We start from the raw sequence: 23,305 nt of genomic DNA on the forward strand, positions 1-23,305 counted from the left end.
CACATGGGTAATACACAATTCCACTCTTGCTGGGATGCTGGCTTGACAGCTCTTTGGATTGAAGATAGCGCTAGTCACACAGGATCTCTATATAAACATGCCTGTTGAGTAGGCTGTTTGGGGCACTAGTATAAAATAATGCAAAGATTTAGAGATGATAAAAATTTTGTGGCATCCTATTAGCTTGTCTTAAGCGAAGATACGCACTTCACATTTTAGTGCTCACATAAAAAACTTACCATCTACTAGCTTGACTTTGAGGCAACATGATAGAGTGAGGGATTCTACAAAACAAGTGCTACACCTCTTTTAGACTCAATACGTCCTCTTTTTCCTAGAGTAACATCACTGTGCATGCAAAAATAATTGCTCAAAGGAACATCAGCCCATTCAACAACTCTTAGAGGTTATAGATTTTCCCAGATGACAGTGCTTCTGTTTTCCTATGTTTAATGGAGAATCAAGCACAAGTCCAGTAAAACAAATTAGACCATAATGTAGAGTCACAATAGCGTCTAATATTGTCAGACTGCCTTTGAGATCACGGATGACTAAGTGCAACATTTTCAGCAAGGATAATGAGATCCGTTATCTCATCTGACTTCTATACACTTGTCCCTTGCCCTTCTCAGCATCTCCCTGCTCAGGAGGAGGAAGATCTGAATGCAAGGATTATGATCTTGTTAAGTGGGAGTATTACTTTCAGCTACTTCCATATAATAAGGATGATCTTCATTCTCGCAAGCCTAAAATCATAGAGAAAAAAAAAAAAAGGATTAAGATGACTAATGAACGGTCATTCTCACTATGACTCTTCTGGATTAAATGAATTTGTACACAGCAGAAACTCTCTCTCAAATGAGTATCTGGTTAAAAAAGGCCCAGGTAATAAGAAAGGAGAAATGCAGCTATGTACCTGTTTGCCTGTTCAATGGCAAAGCTTCACAACACTTTAAAAGGAAAAAATAACCACTTCCAGAGCTCTGGGAATCAAAAGTCCCTGGTAGAAAAAATTTATTTTCATGACCGAAGACAAGGAGAAATTTATAAATGTATCCTAGCAACTTGCTGATAAAATAGTAATATTCCATCCGTGTGATTTATATTGATCATCTGGAATACAGGAAAACATCCACAAAGGCTTCAGTGTGCGTGACTATGGCAACTAGGCTTATCAGGCCAAGTGCAAATCACCTGCCCTTGCATCTTCCCCAACCCCTAGTGTGCCAGGAAGTCTCTCTTAAAGGTCCACTGTGTATCCAGACATCATCCCAGTGACTAGTGTCCAATGTTAAAAGGAGAAAAAAAATAAAGAAGATTGCGGTGGTAAGCAGCACACTCATTTTAAAGCCCACAAAGACACCCACATTGTTAGATTCTCCTAAAAAAACTGCAGTTCCAACTTTTCTCCCCCAAAGACCATGTGGTTTGGCCAGTGTTCAACGCATGAGCAGACTGTGCTTTGGTCCATCCACTCTCTCCAGCTTCTCAAAGTGTTTCCTAGCGTTGCGGATGTTGATCAATGTAGCTGCAGAAGCTAGTGGGAAGAAGGGGCAAGAGAGGAAAAAACAAAGGATGTGAGTAATTAGATCACCAGGAGTTAAAAGCTGCCTGGAAAGGTTCCCTGTAATGTAAAACGCAGGAGTTTTGGTTCACAGCAACAGGACTGAAGCCACAAAGCTCTCTGTGGTTTTGGTTCGCGTTTCTCCTAAAGCTCCACAGCTATAGGTTTCACCAGGAGTGAAACAAACAAGGCAAGTTGTCACCTTGTTTAGCACTGACAAGGGAATATTTTACATTGACCAATGTCAGATTTCACTGATCAAATTCTAGAAAGGAAAATATATGAAAACAGGGACCTTTCTTCCTAAAGGGTCTAGTGCTTATGAAAAAGTACCACCACTCTAAACAGTGAGCTACTCCCAGGCCACTGAGGATGTAATGTAAGGGGCACAGCTGGCAAGATTGGGTTGCTGTGCTGGATGATCCCAGAGTGGTGCTGTCTGAGACCCAAAGGGAGGTATACTGTACCGATGAAAGGTTTGTTAACAGGAATTGTGATTATGGAAGGAAGTTGCTTTAGCTTTTTCTTAGCTTCCCATCTGTGGGCTTCCAAAAGGATGTCATAGCTGGTAGCAAGCCCCTAGTCTGGTAGGATTGAACGCATGAGGCTAACCAAATACAGAAAAGTAGTTTTTAAAAGGTATTTTCTGCTCAGGGAAACCATGTGCCATATGGCTGTCTCACTTAAAATCCTCAAATAGTGTAATACAAAAAGCAGTTTCATAGCGAGCAAGAGGAAAACATGTTACCAAAGAAGATACAAGGGCCTGCACTCTTCAGCTGTAAGCAATGTAATTTTACCCATAAATTGCTTCTTGAATTAAAAAGGAAAATGCAGCCATAATTGGAGAACTAACAAAGCATAACAATCCACCTAGAAAATGCTCAAATTCAAAATTTAGGCCCAAAACTCACAGCCCAGCTGCCAGATTAGATCTGGCAAAGAATATTTACTGTGTTCAGCTCCACTAGAATAGACATGTTAACTGACATTGCCTGAAAAAACTCCCATCCGTACTAATTATCATGTTGAGAAACAGCAGAGAAGAACTTGATTTGCAAAGTCTGGTGCTGTTTGCACTACATGATCAAACCATCTTTTAACCCGTGTTCCCAAACCATAGTGCAGCACAGTTAACGTGTTAGTCCTATCCACAATTCCAGAATTAAACTGTTTCAACTGTCCTGGGGGCTTAGCTGATTATACAGTGTAGATGGGTGCTCATTTATTGTATCAAGAACCAAATGCAAGTTTAACTAGCTCTTGGTCCCCGTCAAAGCGACACAATAGATGCCTATGCTCTATTAAACTTACGTATGGAAGGATCAGACATGACCACCATCACATATGTATTTGATGTGAAGATGTCAATGAAAGCAGCAAAGTTAGAGTTCCTGACTTCCATGCTCTGGAAAGAAGCAGCCAGCTTACTGTAAGGAGGAAAGAAAAGTCAATTAACTCCTGTTATGTGACTATTTCAAAAGCAAGTGCTTTATTTACAAAGAACCTCATATCTAGAGATCACTTTAGTCACATCATGTGTACATAACTGCACAGCTTTGTTTGTAAAATAAGAACTAAGCCAGTATGTGACACTAAGTTGTTTGTTTTTGACAGATACAAAAATCTGTGGCTTTATTTTTGATTTACTTCATGGTTACAAAACTTAAATACACTTCAGGCAAGGCCCTCTGTTCAGTACTGACTAGCCATGGTAGGGTTAGTGTTCTCTTTTTACATTTAACTCAATTAAAAAGAAAAAAAAAGCTTTTTCACCTCACAATAGCGACTGCCACCTGTTTGTTTGAGTTTGCTACACCCTAACAGTCAGTGTCTCCTTACCAGTGCACACTGGAACCATTCAGCACAGACAAAGTCAACAGTAGCAGAATGACTCTGGGGACCAGCAACAGAAGAGAGTAGTAAACTGAAGACTCTGGAAACAGCCTACTAAAGCATGCATCTAGCTGTTCAGCTGCTCCTACCCTACAAGTGTTCTAAATCTTTTAAAGTCTTAGGGATGGAAGGGCAACAGCGGAGCAGTTGGGGGGGGGGGGGGAAGAAACTATTTCAAAGTTTAACTTTGTCTTAAGTCTTCTGCCTTCCTTTTGTGACTGTTGCTAAATTTGTTTGAGCAAGTCCTTCCTCTCTCAAACCAGCTTTTTGGTTCTCGTGCCCAAAACTAAGTGTTTATCTTAGATTTGCAGTGCCACAAAGTGTTGTCATTAACTGCCAGTAGGTCACAAGCTCAGTACTATAACTTCTCTGCAGAACTCAAAAGAAAACGGATAGGAGGAAAAATGTTTCAGAACAAACCTCTTCCAATGAACACCAGGGGAAAAAAAAAAAAAAAAAATAGATGAAGAAAGGCATGAAATACCGAGTCATGATTAAACAGGATATATTCTAATACCTCTTTGAATAAGAGAACTTCTCTGGTGGCCTATTGTCCATAGAACCATTACTCACTTCAAGGCCAGGATGCACTACAGAGAATTTACAAGGCATGTCTGGTTGACAGAGTTATTTATGTCTAGCCAGCGTAGATGGACATCAACACAGACAAGTCGGGCTGATGGCATTCATCCACAGTCTAAAGATTTCTATTTCTTAGTAACGTGACTACACAGATAATCCATCTCACCTGCAGCTCAGCTTGAACTGTTTAATAATATTGCTGATTTTCTCAAATCTGTGGATATCACGCTGTTCTTTGCACTGATAATGGGAAATAACCTGCAAGGAAAATCACTATAACTCAGCAATCAAAGCAGAAGTTCCCACCTACCACCACATCTCGTAATGAGCCCCGAGGATCTCCTCTTCCTCGCGTTGCAATTGCCCATGCTTCAACATGCCCCCACAAGAATAGACAGAATGTTTTTAGAAAGTTGTCAAGAACGCAATTTAAATAGTTTAAATTATTAAATTTAAAAAAAATCTGATTGCATATTCAAACAAACATGCATGTATCTGGACTCAGCAAACCCTCACACTGTATGCATGTGCAGTATGATTGCACAATGATGTTTTTGAACAGTTTCTTCAAATATTTCAAAAGAATTTCTCCTTGAGGAGGACTAAGTCCACGGGGAAGTTATAAAGATATGAGTGCAGAAAAGAGAATCTAAAAATCCAGAAATTTATATTTTTTTGTAAAAATGTCACTTTTAAGCTGTGAGCATGAGAAGCTTCTGTCCCAAAAATAGCTGTTTTCAAGAGTCATGTGAAAATAGGGGCGTATTACAATGCTGTCAATCACGTCGATCATTAATGCCACACATTTACAAAACTCCTCAGAAACTAGTAGAGCATGTTGGAAGATGGGAAGTATTTACTAAGAAAATTTGAGACATATGTGGTTCCTTAAATTTTCCATTACAAACCCCCCCCAAAAACCCCACAACAACCCCCCTCCAAACAACAACTTTGTTTGTCGAAAAGTTTCAAACAAAACCTTTTGCTGACATCTTCCTTTAAAAGTAAGACATTGTGTCAAGAAGAAAGTTTTGAGGAAAGTTTTCACCCAGCTCTCAGGATTAGGCTTACATTGGATCAGGTACTCAGCAAGACAGGGACCCTGAATGGTTAAAGTACCACCTGGGAGGAAGTGAAAATCTGCAGATTTTTCAAACCAGAATAAGGTTTTACCCTTGCGTGGTACAGAAGGAAATTCTCTGAAAATTCCAAGAACGGACCAGGCATTGGGGATGTGAAACTTCCTTACAGACTGGAGGAGGTAAAGGTGAATCATGCATTTAACAATGCTCACAGCCTAATTGCTCTTAGAGGGTGTTTCAGGAATGTCACAGGAGTACCTGGTTCATGTCAAAAACAACAGAATTAGGCCCTGTCTACACAGGGAATTTGCCCTGAATAGCTATTCCACCGTAACTCTCCATGGGGACACAGGTTTCAGAGTGGTAGCTGTGATTGTTTTTGATGATACAAACTTTGTCCTTGTGGCACCTTAGAGACTGACAAATGTATTTAGGCATAAGCTTTTGTGGGCTAAAACATACTTCACCGTGGGTTTTAGCCCACAAAAGCTTTGGCCCAAATAAATTTGTTAGTCTCTAAGGTGTCACAAGGACGCCTCATTTTTTCACGTGGACACATTTATTCCACACTGAGTGCACCTTTGTTTGGTTTAGCTTAATCCACATAAATAGCTATTGTGCTTTAAATTCATATCCTACCTTATTTCAGAATAGCTTCCCTGTGTAAGCAAGCCCTCACTCCCTTTGTCATAAAGGCACTGAATGAAAAGTTCTGCAACCTGGAACTTCCACCTAGCATGCGTTATGGTCATCAACCCCTCCTGAATGCTTTGCACTCTACAGTGCTTTTCACACAAGGAACCCTAAGCAATTTAGAATCATGAATCTGCCCCCTTAAGGGACAGGGCAGAGGAGCAAATGGACCCAGCAAAGAGCAGGGATGGCAGTTCTCACCAGGAAAGTGGCTCTCTCAAACAGAAGAACTTCATCTGCTTCTATAATCTGAGCAAAGTTCCTCAGGTTCATTTCTAGTTGCTGGACATTAGGAATCAGCTGATAGACTATACTGGACCAAGCCTGTCAGAAAACAAAATGTACAGTTAGTGCTATGAAGATTGCATAAGGGCATCCCCATCCTCCCTCTCTTGTTATGCAAAGTGCTTGTAAGAGTCAGCAAATTCAGGCTACAGTCAATGAAAGCAGAGACATGAGTTATGCAAGCTTCTCCCATCTCTCTGTGCCCACACACTTCAATTATGGTTATGGCCCTCACTCGTGTTCCAGTCTCACACTTTTTCTTGAACACTCTACCAGCCATGTCAAATTATGACACGGGCAAAAATCTTGCCGAGACTAGTCTGATACCATCTAATTGCCAGGTGATCTCTCAGCTAAATTTGGACCCATGCTCCCAGCTAAAGACTCACAGTTTTCCATGTTCTTGCTTGTAAATAAGCAGATCTCTTCTGCTGTTACTTCTGTGGGTACACAGAAGACTCTGAACCACTGCCTTAACTCAGGGACTGATCCCAAGAGGTGCCAAGCACTCAATTACAGCTGGCTCCAGTTAAGTTCAGCACATCTCAGGATCAGGCCCTCAGTCTGTAGGGGCTTCACCTCACTGCCTATGCCAAGCACAGTATACAAATAGTGATTTGCTTGTGTATTAGAATTCCAACATACAAGCAAACTGGGCAAAACCAAAGCTTTCATACGTTTAATAGGCATTTCTCTGGTGCTCAAGGGAACAGTTGAGGTTTCACTTTGTCTGAAGGCAGAAGGGCCAAAATATTCATGGTCAATACAAGCTCTTATGGGACTATATCTAGAATGATGCAGTCCTGCCTCTGGGCATGTCAATATGAAGCATAAACAAGAGTATCCACAATGACTGACTGGCTGCAGGGATCCATTTAAGAAGAAAGGTTAGCCAATCTGTACCTAGTTGGCTTTCAAATGGGAAATGTGCTAACTGCCTACAGCATGGGACCAGTGTACACACTAAAGACACAGAAAAATTATTTTCAGGAGGGTGTAGCCTGGACCAGCTTCATTCAGGCTGAAGCCAAATACTGTATCCTGGGATATTCTCTGTACTCATGAAAAGATTTTAAAAGGTGCCCAGCTTCACCTCCCATTGAAGTCAAAGGGATTGCCAGAAAATCAATGCCTATGAATGTCAGTCTAACAAGAAGGCTAATGGGCTCTTGCCACCTTTGCCCATTGAGATGGTTGTGGCACATTTGTGACACTTAGAACCGCAATTTGCTCTCAGTTTGACCCATTTAACATCCATCACCCCAATATCTGGAGAGAGATCTTAATAGGTAACTGGGAGCCATGAAGGTAAGGAAAGTTTAGGCTAGATATCAAGACAAACTTCCAGAGTATGAAGTAGTCTCCCAGGCAGATGTGGAAGCCCAATCACTTGAGTCACTGAATACTTGACAATGTCCTAGAAAATATAACATGGAAACAATTCTGCACTTGGCTGAACACATTACTGTGGTAAGTGAGGTGGAGGTTCCTTCTAAATGAATTGGGCAGAGAGTGTGGGCAATGTTAACAGGAAGATATAGGACTATGAACCATAATATTGATGGAAGAAGCCAGCAATTTAACTGCCATCAGCACCAGCCCTTGAACAGCCAGAATGGAACCACCTGTTTCAGAAAACATTTTGAAGTTAAAGCTGTGGAACTCTGTAGCGACTGACAATGCAGTTTACACAACGGTAGAGCAGGAGGAAGACAAATGGAAATGCCATACATGAAGAAAAGCAACCATTCAAACCTTATAAAGTGTTTCATCCCAGATGGATGTTCTAAAGCACGCACACTCCAGGGGACGGGACAGTCGCCTCAGGTCTTCCTCCCTCTCTTTAAAAATCTGGAAGACAGAAGTTTGATATTTTTAGATCAACGATACTCAGACCTCAGTGGTTCAGGAGCCAAATCAGCGATTAACATTACCCAAAAGAGCAACAGTAGCGTGAATTCATTGTTTCATTTACTATTTTTATGTAAATAATTTTTTTCTTGGTTATTCTGACCAAGTATTATTTTATCAACAATTGGTTAACAACACAGAGAAAGCATCCTGGCTAGTTAATAGCTTAGATTGGTTAATCATTAAAATCACTCAGTGTTTTAATATCATGCGTTGCAAAGAGCCACAAGAGAGACATTGAAGAGCCACTTGCAGCTCCCGAATCTCAGTCTGAGTACCACTGTCCTAGATGAACACACGTTTCTGTTTTTGGTGAATGCTTCTGCTGTGGTTATTTTACCGCATTTATAGTAAGAATTTTGCATTTCAAAACAGAACAAGGGCACACAATGTTTTCCAATGCCAAAGCAGCTGAGGATGCTGCAGGCCAGGATGAAAGTGCACTAGCAGAGCTGCCTGAGGGACCCACTGCAAGAACAAGGGGCTGCAGATCAAGACAGAGTTACATCAGCAGACCTGGGTGAGATCTCAGGACTGAAATTGTGGGTGCTACAGGTTAGGAACCAGGTGAATTGGCAGGTCTGTGCAGGAGAAGTGTGCACAATTGCTGCTTGTACATGACTAATGATCATTGCCAGAGCCAGGCATGTTATATTTCATGAATTCTAAATACACTCTTAGGCCTGGTCTACACTACGAGTTTCTCGAATTTAGCAGCATTAAACCGAATTAACCCTGTACCCGTCCACACAACGAAGCCCTCTATTTCAATATAAAGGGCTCTTAATATTGATATCTTTACTCCTCCTCGACAAGGGGAGTAGCGCTCAAATCAGTATTGCCATTTCAAATTAGGGTTAGTGTGGCCGCAATTCAACAGTATTGGCCTCCAGAAGCTATCCCACAGTGCACCATTGTGACCGCTCTGGACAGCAATCTGAACTCGGATGCACTGGCCAGGTAGGCAGGAAAAGCCCTGCAAACTTTTGAATTTCATTTCCTGTTTGCCCAGCGTGGAGAGCTGATCAGCACGGGTGATCATGCAGTCCCAGATTAAAAAAAAAAAGCTCCAGCATGGACCGTATGGGAGTTACTGAATCTGTTCTATCAGAACTCCGTTCCAATAGACGAAATACCAAAACATTTGAAAAAATCTCCAAGGCCATAATGGACAGAAGCCACAACAGGGACTCAACACAGTGCTGCATGAAACTAAAGAGCTGAGACAAGCATACCAGAAAGCAAAGAATCAAATGGAGGAAGGGGTGACTGACGACTGTAGCTATCCCACAGTTCTCGCACTCTCTGTAAACCATTTGAATTCTTGGCTGAGCTCCCAAAGCCTGAAGGGTCAAAAACATTGTCGCAGGTGGTTCAGGGTATGTGTCATTGCCCCTTCCCCATCCCCCATGAAAGCAAAGGGAAAAAAATCCTCTCTCGCCTTTTTTCAACATCACCATATGTCTACTGGATGCTGCTGGCAGAAGCAGTGCTGCAGCGCTACACAGCAGCATCCCCTTCTCTTCCCTTGCCCTGTAGACGCAGATGGCACAGTAGGACTGATATCTGTCATTGCCGTCCTGTGAGCGCTCCTGGCTGGCCTCGGTAAGGTCAGCCGGGGGTGCCTGGGCAAAAATGGGAATGACTCCAAGTCATTCTCTTCTCTAAGTTTTGTCTAATGGAGATTCACTCCTGCCCAGAATATCATGGCAGCTGGAGGCTGCCCTCCCCCCACCTTTGATCTCTGCTTGCAGAAGCAATAAAGTCAGTGTTGTTTCTTATTCATGCACTCCTTATTACTTCACTACACAAATGGGGGGGAAACTGCCACGGTAGCCCATGAGGGGTGGGGGAGGACGGAAGCAACGGGTGGCGTTGTTGCAGGGACACCCCCTAGAATGGCATGCAGCTCATCATTCCTGTGGGATGTCTGGGGCTCTGACCCAGAACGGCCGTTTGCCTCTCTGGTTCTTTAGTAGCCTTACCTGATATTCTAGGCAGGACTGACTCTCCATTAGACAAAACTTAAAGAAGAGAATGACCTGGGGAGTCATTCCCATTTTTGTCCATGCGCCCTCGGCCGACCTCACCGAGGCCGGCCAGAAGCACCCATGCCAGCAGCAGTTGGTACAGCATGACTGGTAACCGTCATTGTCAACTTGCAAAGCAGCAGATGGTACAGTATGGCTGGTAACCATCTTTGCTAACTTGCAAAAGGCAAGGGGATGCTGCTGTGTAGCGCTGCAGTACCGCGTCTGTTAGCAACATCCAGCAGACATATGGTGATAGTGAAAAAAGGCTGAACAGGCTCCATGACTGCTGTCCTATGGCATCTGCCCGGGTAATCCAGGGAAAAAGGCGCAAAATGACTGTCTGCCATTGCTCTCACAGAGGGAGGATTGACTGATGACATTTACCCATAACCACCCGTGTCATAAACAGATAGTTAAGGGTTAATGTCTTTCTTACCTGTAAAGGATTAACAAACAGGGACCCAAACACCTGACCAGAGGACCAATCAGAAGACAAGATACTTTCAAATCTCATGGGAGGGAAGCCTTTGTTTGTGGGTTTTGGGTTTGGCTTTGTTCTCTCTGGGTCCTGGACGGGACTAGAGATGCAACAAGGTTTCTGCCAATCTCCCTGCTACAGTCTCTTATCTATTCAGAACTGTGAGTAAGAAAAGGCGGTCATAGTCTTTTAAGTTGTTTTTTTCTTTATTTACATATGTGTACTTGCTGGAAGTAGCTTAAATTGTGTTTCTGCTGGAGAAAGCTTCTTTCTATTGTTTATAAGTTGAAAGACCCTGTAACTGTTTACCATCTAAAGTGCAGACATAAACCTCTTACTTTTTCTTTCTTTCTTATTAAAAGTTTTGCTTTTAAGACCTGTTTAATTTTTTTTCTCCTACTTAAGGTTCAAGGGAATTGGTGGGGAGAAGGGAAGGATAAATTTTCTCTTTGTGTTATACTCACGCAGCTTATACTGCCTCTGGGTGAGGGGGAAGGTAACACTCCTCTCGGTGTGGTGACTCAAAAAGTTGAATCAGGCAATCTCCTAGTGTTCCCAGGGCAGGAAGGAGCTGGGAGGAAGAAGGGAGTGGGGAGGGAATGGCTTATTTCCCTTTGTTGTGAGACTCAAGGAATCTGGGTCTTGGGGTCCCCTGGGAAGGTTTTGGGGAGACCAGAGGGCATCAGGCCCTAAAAATTCCTGATTGGTGGTAGCCTATCAGATTTAAGCTGGTAATTAAGCTTAGGGGAATTCATGCTAGTACCCATATTTTGGACGCTAAGGTCCAGAATTGGGAATTATACTTGACAACCCGAGACAAATTTTTGACCCCATCAGGCATTGGGATCTCAACTCAGAATTCCAATGGGCAGGGGAGACTGCGGGAACTATGGGATAGCTACCCACAGTTCAACGCTCCCGAAGTCGACACTAGCCTTGGTACATGGACGCACACCGCTGAATTAGTGTGCTTAGTGTGGCTGCATGCACTCAACTTTATACAATCTGTTTCCAAAAATCGGTTTCTGTGAAATCGGAATAATCCTGTAGTGTAGACATACCCATAGATAGGGCCCTACCCTATTGTGAAAACACATCATGGACCATGAAATCTATGGTCCCTCGTGAAATCTGTTTTTTGTACACTTTTACACTATACTATATAGATTTCACAGGGGAAGACCGGCATTTCTCAAACTGAGGGTCCTGACCCAAAAAGGGGTCTCAAGCCTATCGTAGGAGGGTCACATAATTGCCACCCTTACTTCTTCACTGCTTTCAGAGCTGGGTGGCTGCAGGCTGGGCACCCAGCTCTGAAAGCAGATCCACTTTTTCCCTGTGGCTGGCAGCAGTGCTGCCTTCAGAGCTGGGCGCCCAGCCTGTAGCCACCACTCTACAGCCACCTAGCTCTGAAGGCAGCACAGAAGTAAGGGTGGCAATGCTGCGACCTCCCCACAAAAGCCATGCGACTCTTCCCCCCGCAACCCCTTTTTGGATCAGGCCCCCCAGTTTAAGAAATGCTGACTTAAGGACTTTATATATTTATCTTTTGCTGTTTTTAAATACATATTCATGCTTTGTTCCAACACTGAAATTTAAGATTTAAATATCTGAAACCGTGAAATTCAAGGTTTTTAAAATGCTATGATGGTGAAATTTGTGAAAATGGACCGTGAATTTGGAAAGGCCCTGCTCATAGACTTATCAATGTGAACAAGGACTTAATAGGCGTTCAGGTTAAAAGAGGATGAGAAAAAACCCTACAATCAGAGGCGGATTAATGATTTTGCCACCCCAGGCCCTGAAATAATTGCCGCCCTGCCCGCCCCTAGCCCCTCCCCGACTCCACCCTTTCCACACCCCCATTCCAACCCCTTCCCAAAGTCCCCGCCCCAACTCCGCCCCCTCCCTGCCCCTATTGGATTCCTTTCCCAAATTCCCGCCCTGGCCCCGTCTCTTCCCTCAGCGCATTGTGTTCCCCCTCCTCCCCGCCCCGTGAAACAGCAAGTGTTGGGAGGGAGGGGAGAGAAACAGGACGCAGAGGCGTGCTCGCGGAGGAGGCAGGAGCAAGCTGGAGTGGGGAGGCGGGGCAGGGAGGGGAGCTTCTCCATGGGTGCTCAAATTTGCCATCCCTTCAAATTTGCTGCCCTAGGCCTGGGCCTTGGCCTTGTTGGCCTAGGCGACAATACGCCGCTGCCTACAATGAAGTGTGCTGCATTAACTAAGATGCTATGGATTAAGCAGTCACTGCATAACTGCACAGTCCCACTCCTTACTCTGCTCTTATAGGTATTGGTTTAAAAATAGCCGAGATGGGTCAAAATAAGACTTCCCAAGACATCAGAACTTAAGAAATCATTACAAAAGTAAGGTAAACAGCTAGCAGTGAGCCCTTGGTGTGGAAAAAGTAAATTATTCATAGTAAATTCACTAGCAAAATCCAGACTGTCTGTTCCACCCACATCTATGAGGCAGGAAGTCTCAGAAGTGGACATTAGGAATGAACAGGGATAGGGAAAAATAATTTCTGTCCCAGGCCACTGTGTTAACATGCTGAAGATTAACAGCATTTTGATTTCTTTGAGGTTTTTCCTCTCTTTCTCTGATATTCCAATCCATAAGAGACCCCAACCTTAAGAAGATATCTGAGATTCGTATGCTTAAAAAGGGCCCCAACATGAAAGCTGATCCATGTCACAGAGTTTATCTTCCTGATTTCCACAAGCTATTTTTAGTCTGTTTTCAGGAGCATGAAAGCAGGGAACATCCAGAAACCTCCTGACTGACTACGTAACCCAATACACACAAAAGATGCCAAGGTCCACAATTTGGCACTACTTTCAAGTCAGGTCAACAGTTAGGCCCAAGCAAGCAGACAGAACCCCTGACTCAAAGGAGATTAGCAGATACTTCAAAGCAGTTCCTGCTAGAGGGGGTTGCAATGCTTTCAAGTTGTGTCACTGCATGATTGCACTCCCCCATGCCCTTCCTCATTTCAGGGAATGCTTAGAATTTACACCCACCAACTGCATATGGATACTGATGTTAATAGTTACTGGATAGCAAACTGAAATACCAAGCATCATAGCCCTATGGAACTAGCTTTCATTTAACTTCTGCAGAGACCAGGACATTCCTGACCCCTTCCTGGGGAGGATGGAAGGTAATATTCAAACAAGCTCCAGAAGGAAAATGCTTTAAGTTACAGCCAGATCGAGCCAGAGTGACAAAATGAGGCTCAGAACACTAGCCAGTATCTGCTGAGTTATGAGCCCATTTGTTTCACTGAAGTTTGTCTACCCAGGAAAGACCAGCCTGTGGCTTCACCCACGTGACTTTCCTGCTCTTTTCTGAGTCCTTCGTTGCACATCTGGATACGGATGTATCAAGCTGGAAGTGACAAGAAAGAGTTCAGTGTATTGAGTAGGCTAGACCAGCGTTTCTCAAACTGGGGTCCATGGGCCCTGCTGATCAACTCCTCCTCCTCCCCTCCCAGTGTCTCCTGCATGCTGGGGAACAACTGTTCCCGATGTGCAGGCGGCACTGGGAGGGAGGGGGAGGAATCATGCCCGGGGCCACCGACCCCACTGATCAACTCCTCCCTCCCAGTGTACAGGAGGTGCTGGGAGGGAGGATGGCACTTGGAGGGGGCAGAAAGAGGCAGGGAAGAGGAGGGGCAAGGGTGGAATGGGAGCAGGAAGAGGTAGGGTGGGGCTTTGGGGGATGGGGTCTGGGATTGAGCAGCAGGCTTGGGAGTCTGTGGCAAAAATTTTAAATCAAAACGGGGGTCCTCGAGTTACTAAAGTTTGAGAACCACTGCACTAGACCAAAGAAGTAATCTCCAGGTCTGAACCAGGTTGATGATCAACCGCAGAGCTATGGGTGTGCATGTGTCATAAAGAAAAGTATCTAACCCACAAAGTTAATTTCTCATCTAACACCAGGAGCTGGGTATAGCTTTCTGGCTGAAAGATTACCATGGCCCAGACTGAAGAGCGAGCTCAGCAGCCAGCAGCTCCCACTGAGGACATTGGGGAATCTCACTCATCCTAGGAACAACAGGAGCTCCTGAGCACTCTGGAACTCGAAACTTAAGTGTCGCTGCAGGTTTTGCACTGAGCGTTGGAAATACTTGGCTGTACTTAAGCCAGCCGATAAAGAGACTCCATCTGAGCAAGAAAGTAGGTCAGACTTCATAGTCCATGGCCCCTTTGCTTACAACTGTCAGTCTCTGTGTTGGCTAGTGCTAACTGTGATGTGGACATCTGTGCACTAGGATTGGAATTGAGATTTCTCCAATTTAAAACACAGGCTAAACAGCTGACACATGGTAACTATTTTTATTCAATTCAGCTGAGCTGGATTTGAGCCAGCAGTATAGTAGTGACAGAGTCTATCACCTAATCCTTTGAAGTACAACAGGGAGGTTAAACCTTTTGGGTTTTTCTTTGTCTCTCGTATCCCAAAAATTGGTAACGATGCTAAAACTGACACCATAAAGGAGAAGATTACAGGTAATTTGGCATAGTGAGTCTCTCTTCTATGAAGGCCATTAGACAGGCATTATACAAAATGGGCCAGGAGTAGCATGGGGACTATAGGTTTGGAGGTTGGGAACAACTCAACTTTTCAGAGATTTTCCCCACATACAAACCTGAAAAAAAGCTTTCTGGAGAACGTGCTGGTGTAGCTATGTTTAAAGTGAAAGATGGCAACATCATTATGCATGCTCTTACAGAGTCCACACTGATAAGGCAATGCTCAGCTCCTTACCAGATCACGCTGGTCCTCCTGCACTAGATCCATCTTGTGCACTAGGCAGAAGATCTTGGCATCAGGAGAGTTCTGCAGGATAGCCTCCAGACAAGACTGGTAGTAGTGCATGTCCTTCTCCAACTCGCGACTCTCCACGTCGAAAACGTAGATCAGGACTTCCACATTACGGAAGATGTTGTCCCGCTGGCTGGTGAAGTAGTTCTCCATGAAGGTGTCTTGTCTGAAAAGGGGCATAGCAGCAAGGCAAAGGGACTCCAGTTAGATCAATCAGACCAGCATGGTTTACCCATATGTCTGCATTGCTAAGAAAGTCTATTAGGCATGAGGACTGAGTTATTAATACGGCAACTGTAGAGACTGAAGTCCTCTCCTCAGCCACAGAACACGTACAGCATGGACGGTGTAAGCTTACTCTTCCAAATGAGCCTGATCTCTGCTCCACTTGAGTATATCAACTTTTTATATGAAAGCAAGTCCATTCATCAAAAGGCTGTTCAGCCTTTATGCCTTTCCTATCTCTGCTGAGTGTCAACGAGAGGGCTTCTTCTACAGACAACTACCCACCAGGAATGATAGTACCACCCCCAACTCACTTAACAAAAACTAAATGGTCCAACACCACCACTTTGGTCCAATCTGAAGCAATGACCCAAAACAAAAGGTTCTGTAATCCATTTCCAATAATAATTTATGCAGCCCTAGAGGTAGCTCATCCATGCTGCAAGGCTCAGAGACATTGTCTTGACAGGAGAAAGTGGCAGTGAGGGAAAGTAGAGGCAGTCTACTCCCCCGTCCCATGGAGAGGTAACTTTGGGCACTATGATTATCAAGTCAGCCCCCTTCACCCCACCCCCATGTCTGAGTTTATGATGTGGGGTTTATTAATTATATGGTACCATCTACAGTTCTATAAGCCCTCATCAACAGTTCACTTGATGCACAGAAAGCATTCTTACCCCACTGTAGATAAAGGGCAGCCTCCTAATGTATCACACCACCATCCTAGTTGCCACAGCCACCTCCATGGGTTTCACAAGCAAAAGAACAGAGAACACCTACCCTCCACAGTCCCACAGGTTCAGCACCAGGTTTCCCAAAAATCGAACATGGGAGTGCTCCACATCAACTGGAAAGAGACAAGAGAAGTCTACTAACTGTACCACGTGTACATGAAACACAGAATAACTGATAAGGGAGACTACTGGGAAGTTACCATCCAACACGGCTGAAAACATGATTTGTGGTGACTCTTTAAAGCCCAGAGCTGTAAGTGTGGAATTCCAGCTACTCAGCTTTACTAGGTATATTCTGCCATGGATGAATATAGAATCATAGAAACATAGGGCTGGAAGGGACCTCATGATGTCATCAAGTCCAGCTCCCTGTGCTGTAGCAGGACTAAGTAAACGTAGACCATCTCTGACAGGTGTTTGTCCAACATGTTTTTAAAAACTTCCACTTACGGAGTCTCCTTTGGAAACCTATTCCAGAGCTTAAATAGCCTTATATTTAGAAAACGTTTCCTAATATCTAACCTAAATCTCCCTTGCTGCAGATTAAGACTCCATGTCCTACCTTCAATGGATATGGAGTATTGCATATTGCAGAATTATCAATGCAGAGGTCTTTCTGCTAAGACCAGTGAGCCCCACTCTCTAGCAAGCAGTTTATTACTGCCCCAAGTCATCTTGTTGGCATAGAGAAGTCAGGTCTTCTCTGGAGGGTTCATCAGCCATTCTGAACACCTTGTGAGCAGGCAAGGTCAGTGGAAAAGCATTAGCTTGCAAACTCTATTTGCATCAACATTTAGTCACCTTCTGGCCTACAGCTTAAAGGGAGAGGATCATTCCACCTCACCCACATCTGAGGTACTTTGGCACAGATTTTCAGCCAGACTCCTCATGGAGGGGCCCAGCAGACATAGGAGACACTCTATTACTCCATCCACAGAGGAAAGGTGAGAGTCTCAGTGGGTAACTGCCTTGCATCTCTGTGCAGATCGTCTTAAATGTTAACCCGAGTTCCAGAGCAGATGCTTTAGGAGTCAATAAGAGACCAAGCTCTTACTTGTGGCACCAAGGCGCCGTGTGTCTCTGGCAATGTAGTTTGCAAAGATAATGGATCTCATGCTGGTCTTTCCAGACCCACTTTTACCCATCAACAGCACCTGGTAAGAAAAGGCATGAGAAAAGAGTTAAACCACAATGAATACTGGCTTCTCCATGGCTCTTTAATGGCTAAATACTAATGGTGTAAAGACAAAAGGCTTCAGTAGCCCCATGCACAGAGGACGTGAGCATATTGTTATCTAGCCCTCTCAGAAAAGGCTATCAAACAAAAGCCTGAATGACTGGAAGACATGTGTTCTTAATTCCTTGATATTCATGGTCAATGAACCAGCATTACACACTATAAAACTCTGCCACTTTACATGCTTTCCACACAAATGGACCACTCCTCTTTTCCTTGGCTTTTGCTTTTTTCCTTTCCCCCAGTCAGATCACACCATGGGAACTGCATATCCTGTCCCTAGTATTGACTGTATAGTTGCCTAAAAATCCAGAAGAAAAGTAACTGCGCCTCTTGAAGCTTATTCATTCTCATCTTGACCTCCATGCCAATAAAAACCAATCACAACACATGAATGTGATACAGAGGAAGTCAACCTGAGCTCATTTCTGCTAGATACATTGAGAAGGCACTCTGCAGAGTTCACAGCTGGATTTCAGACATCCAGTGAAGAGCTATATTTATTTTTGATCGTAATTTTTAATCTTTCACTTCCCCAGCCTCCATACATGTTCTCCAAACACACTGGCACTTCAAGATGAAAGCTTGCTCTTCCTGATTCATCAGAAGTACAAAGATTTGATGAGCCAAAAACATTTAGATCATAAACATTAAAAAAAACACAAATACAAAAAAACCCACTTCACCAGACCATTCAATGTCCCCTGTCCTCCCCTCACCACTCATCTTAGGTTTTGTACTGTCCACCTCACAATACAAGAATCAGATTCTCCTTCCTGACTGTGAAATAAAATCCAAGTCCGGCTTTTACACGTGAACATGCTGGAAGGCAGAAAAGTTTAAAAGCAGCCAGGCCAGTATAATTTGACTACCCAATACTGCTATGCAGGAGGCACAGATGCAATCCCAATCTCTTGCTTCCCAGGTCAGCAGGCCATGAAAGAGCAGGAGAAACTGTAATTAGGTTTTTGTTTTTTGGGGGGCAGGGTGGGCAAATCATTTGAATGGCTCAATAGCAACCGTAAATGATTTGACAGCAGCAGGGATTGGCTCACACTATCAAAAGAATTGTTAGCCAAGTTCCAGTCCCAAGACAAAGTTCTGCCTTTGGCAACACCTCTAAATCCTATTATAGACAACAGGGTTTAAAAACAAAAACAAACAGATGCAACTCTAGACTGAAGCTGTCCTACAGAATCTTTGACAGGCAATGGAGTATAAGTCAGCAAGACACCCGCTTGACTCTCAGATCCCAGAGTTTACAGATCTCAGAGCATGCTTTACAACTAGAAAACAAATCTCAGACAACCAATTGACATGGAATCCCACTTTTAGTCACTTTTTATAGGCTAAAAAGTTCCCTTCCAAAAGCAGCTCACCACATGGTTAAGGCACAAACTAGCTGAAATGCTCCCACAGCATAACCCAGTCCAGGATAACAGGCTTTGGTGGACTTTGCAGTAGAAGAATGGCAACATACTCTTCTTCAAACAAAGAAGCAGACAGGCCCTGTAATGTGTCTCAGAATGTGTCTCTTTGAAGCTAACCTCTAAGTATAGTGTTTTCTGATGACTGCATATAAGAGGCCAAAAGGAGAGATACCTGATCTCGTTTCACAACAAAATTGGTGAAGAAATGTCTGTATAAGCCGTCAGCCTGTTGTAATAATTGAAAATAGACTCTAAATTCAAAGGTGTGAGATTCCACCACCAATCCCCCTGGTGGCTTTTCAAAGGGACTAGACCCCAATATGTTCGGGAAGAAGAGAAATCTGATCCAAGTAAAACATACAAGAGTAGTCAAGTTCTTTAGTTAACAACCTTAGGCATTTCTAATACAGTTATTACTGTAATATCTACACTCCTAATTCTGAGTAGAGGAGCTATATTTCCACCATTGGCTCCCAATCACTATCCAAGACAACCAAACTTTCCTCTCCAGGTAAGATATCACTTGAACCCTTCAATGCAAATATAACTTCCCAAAGCACATTTCTCTGATAGAGATCAGGAGTGTTTCATTACATACATATGAACTAGAGTATAACACATTTTTTCCCCCTAACATTAAATTTTTACCTGAGTATTTGCCATGAGTGAGGTGTTTCAAATTAGTGATTACTGTGGAGGGTTCCACTTTGCCCAAGCCCAGCTGCACTGATTATCAAAATATTTGAGAAATACTCATTTTCAAGTTCTATCATGTCAACTGAAGGACAGAGCAACTATCACTACCACACGATGCAAAAGGGTCTTTGAATATTAATAGTCACTTGACAATCATGAAGATCATATCATGAGACTAGCGCAAGCACTCACACCAGAAGGTATCTGATGAGCACTTTGGGATCTCAAAGGTATTTTTATAGTTCAAAGGGGAACTTGATCAGCATTTGTCAACGCAGGCAGCAAAGAAGTAGAGGGTGTGTAATCCAATTCTTACCTTTTTCTTCATGGCTGTGCTTGGCATCACCCACCTACAGATTTAAGACAAAGACAAGCATCCCTGTTACACTGATGTACTTTCCTCTGTCCAGTTAACAACTTCATCCCAACGCAGATAACAGGGCCAGCTACAGAAGGCACTTTACAACTTTTGTCCCAGGCAAAAGAGCTGAAGGGATCTTTAGGAAAAAACATCCTATCGTAAAGAGATCTTTAAAACATCCATGCTTACAAGTCTCTTAGTTAAGTATTAAAATAAAAGTGAAAATAGACATAAGCAAGATAAATTCAGTGTGTGGTGGAAAGTAGCCCCACAACACTGCCGGACACCCTCCACAAGCACATCAAACTCGTAATACACGCACACACATTGTCTTTCCATTCCCCTGCAGCACTGTCAATTAGCAACACTTCTATTCCCACATATAAATTAACCCCCACATTACTCTTCCATATATTACCCATTCTCTAAACCCCAATAGTTAGTAGTTCCAGCCAAACACACAAACCACCATGACCCTTCCCATTCACCATTAGCCACTCATATACATACAAACCCCAAGACAAACTGGTCACATGCTCCCACATACTCTAACATCCCCCATTATCCTCTAACCACTCCACAAACTCTGACATTACATCCTAAGCAAATTAATCTTTAGCCCTATACCACCCCTGTTACACCCTAAACAATGTTCCCCCCACCCCAAGCTGTTACACAGCCACACACTGAACCCTGCTAACTCCCCCTTAATGTCAGTGAACCTGCTCTACCTCATGTCTTTTAAACCGTTACTCATACCCCAGTGAGATCACATGACCCCAGCCACACTGACCCCCCCTCCTAGTCACTGCATCCCCACAGCAATCCCATACTCTACTCCCTTGCTCCCACTCCTCCTACGTCTGCATCCTCATACTTTACTCTCCCCCACCCCTTCCTCCCCCTCCACCCTGCTGCCCCCACACCTTGCCCCTCCTCCCCCTAGACCCTGCTGCCCCCCACGCCTTGCTCCCCCTCTCCCTCAACCCTGCTGCCCCCCATGCCTTGCCCCCCTCGACCCCACTGCCCCCACACCTCGCTCTTCCCACAGGCCTTGCCTCCTTCAACCCCACTGCCCCCACGCCTGTCCCCCCATACCTCGCTCTCCCCCCACGCCTTGCCCCCTCGACCCACTGCCCCCACACCTCGCTCCCCCCTCCCCCACTGCCCCCAAGCCTTGCCCCCTCCCCCCGACCCCACCTTGCTCCTCCATGCCTCGCTCTCCCCCCACGCCTTGCCCCCCTCCCCCTCGACCCCACTGCCCCCCACACCTTGCTCCCCCACACGCCTGTCTCCTTCATACCTCGCTCTCCCCCCACACCTTGCTCCCTCTACCCCGCTGCCCCCCAGCCCCTCGCCCCCGTTACCTCTGGCTCTGAGCGCGGCGCCTCCCGGGCCGACCCCGCGGTGGAGCGGGGGGTCCCTGCTCTGCGCCCCAGGCCGCGTTCCTGCCGAGCGGGGGCTGTGCGAGCGCAGCGGGGCGGGGGGGTCTCTCCCAGCCCGCGCCCAGCGGGGGGTTCTGGGGGCAGGGCTCGGCGCGCAGACAGAGCCAATCCCCCCGCTAGTCCCCTAGGCCTCGGCCTTGCCTGAGCCAGCCGCCCGGCGGGGTCTCCCCTCCTTCGGATGCGGCCCCGGGACACCCCCTGCGCCCCTGACTCACGAGACTCGGGACTAGGCTGCCTCAGCCGGTCACGTGAACAACCACCCAGCCCTCTCCGCCCCCGCCCGTCAGGTGACTGAAGGCGGAAGGGCGAGAACTGCCGCAGGGCTGCCAAGGGTGGGGGAAGCCATAGCGGCCATCTTGCGTGGGGGCAAATTGCCCATAAGTGAGGCATTGCTTCAGTACTAGCCATGGTCGCCGGGGGGCAGCACCGAGCCCTCTGAGTGTCATGGGTACTCAGCATCTTGCAAAACTGGGCTGAAGTGTAGGACTGCAGAGAGCCTGGTGTGCATGTAGGGTACAGGCTTGGGCCTCGGCTGCATGACTGGGGCACTTGTGGTATACAGTGTGTAGGATGTCAAGTATCAGAGGGGAGCCGTGTTAGTCTGGATCTGTAAAAGCAGCAAAGAATCCTGTGGCACCTTATAGACTAACAGACGTTTTGGAGCATGAGCTTTCATGGATGCAGCAGACTCAAGCCCCATCTATATGACTGTGTATGCGGTGCAGGATTGGGCCCCATATATTTGATTGGAGCATATCTGGGGTGTGGCATATGCAGTGCATATCGTGTCCTGTGTGTATGATGGATGCATGTATGGGGTGCAGTATCAGGTCACACATATGATTAGCATGTATCGGTTGTAGCTGATGGGGTACAAGATTGGGCCCCATGGGAATGATTGGAACATGCATGAAATAAATAGTGCATGGAGTGAAGGACTGGACACTGTGTGTATGATTGGTGCATGTACCAAGTGCTGTATGATCAGTTCTCAGGGGTATGATTGGTGCATTTGTGTGGGCATAGTGTGTGATGTGCAAGATCCAGTTCCATCTTCATGACTGACACCTGCTTAGGGTGTAGTAGAAACAAGTCCCACGTGTATGATTGGCACATGTACAAAGTGCAGAATTAGGCTCAGAGGGTAGGATTTACACATACATGGGACATCAGGCCTCAGATCATTGCAGGGAGGGGGGAACAATTGCAGAATCAGGCCCCAAGTATACATATTAGAAATGAGCCTTAGCTGAAAAGTTTGGATCCAGATTTTCCCAAGATTTTGTTTGGATACAGAATTTGTCTCAGCCATTAAAAAGACATTTCCAAACATCAGCACCATTTGGGGGTGTTTGGCTCCAAGATTTTGATTCGGCCCAAGATAGAGACTGGACCAGTCCAGTTGCAAAATTTGGATCCAGGTGTATGGGTGACTCAATCCAGGGATTTAGTTCACGCCCAGCCTGGGAGCATATTTATTATTCCATCCAGTACCACAGATAATACAATGTAATTTATGTTTGGGGTGAGTACAGGTGTATGTAAGATATGCTTGTTATAATCCCATGTGGGCATGTCTAGATGGTGTGCATTAGGGCAAATCAAGCTGTTTAGACATGGCTTGTGCATACACATTGCAGGAACGTTGCAGGTTTGCATTTACCAAAGACTCAGTATTATTCAAGAATCATCAATTTTTCCCCATATGATCACTTTTCTTCAGTTTAGACACAGAGGACAATTTTACCTCGGGTGATATGATTAGCCCTAATGCCTATTGCCACTATAAGGGAGTGCTACAGTATTTCATAGGCTTCAGAGTA

General features: G+C 44.9%; 1 protein-coding gene across 2 annotated transcripts; it reads right to left on the minus strand.

Moving 5' to 3' along the window:
- Positions 1 to 264: 264 nt before the first annotated feature.
- Positions 265 to 21,582, minus strand: LOC115657117 (ras-related GTP-binding protein A). Of its 2 annotated transcripts, none has more exons than XM_030574437.1 (10): positions 21,405 to 21,483; positions 19,993 to 20,026; positions 17,368 to 17,467; positions 16,360 to 16,426; positions 15,298 to 15,520; positions 7,858 to 7,953; positions 6,019 to 6,141; positions 4,209 to 4,300; positions 2,879 to 2,994; positions 265 to 746 (listed from the first exon to the last, which is right to left on the minus strand). In XM_030574437.1, exons 2-10 carry the CDS (start codon positions 20,017 to 20,019, stop codon positions 733 to 735), a joined length of 858 nt encoding a protein of 285 aa, XP_030430297.1. In that variant the 5' UTR covers positions 20,020 to 20,026; positions 21,405 to 21,483; the 3' UTR covers positions 265 to 732. The 2 variants fall into 2 exon arrangements, with proteins under 2 accessions (XP_030430297.1, XP_030430299.1); XM_030574439.1 differs by lacking the exon at positions 265 to 746 and adding an exon at positions 983 to 1,537 and having other exon boundaries at positions 21,405 to 21,582.
- Positions 21,583 to 23,305: the final 1,723 nt, after the last annotated feature.

Source organism: Gopherus evgoodei, chromosome 9 (genome assembly GCF_007399415.2).
Source record: "Gopherus evgoodei ecotype Sinaloan lineage chromosome 9, rGopEvg1_v1.p, whole genome shotgun sequence".
Taxonomy (NCBI): Eukaryota; Metazoa; Chordata; order Testudines; family Testudinidae; genus Gopherus; species Gopherus evgoodei.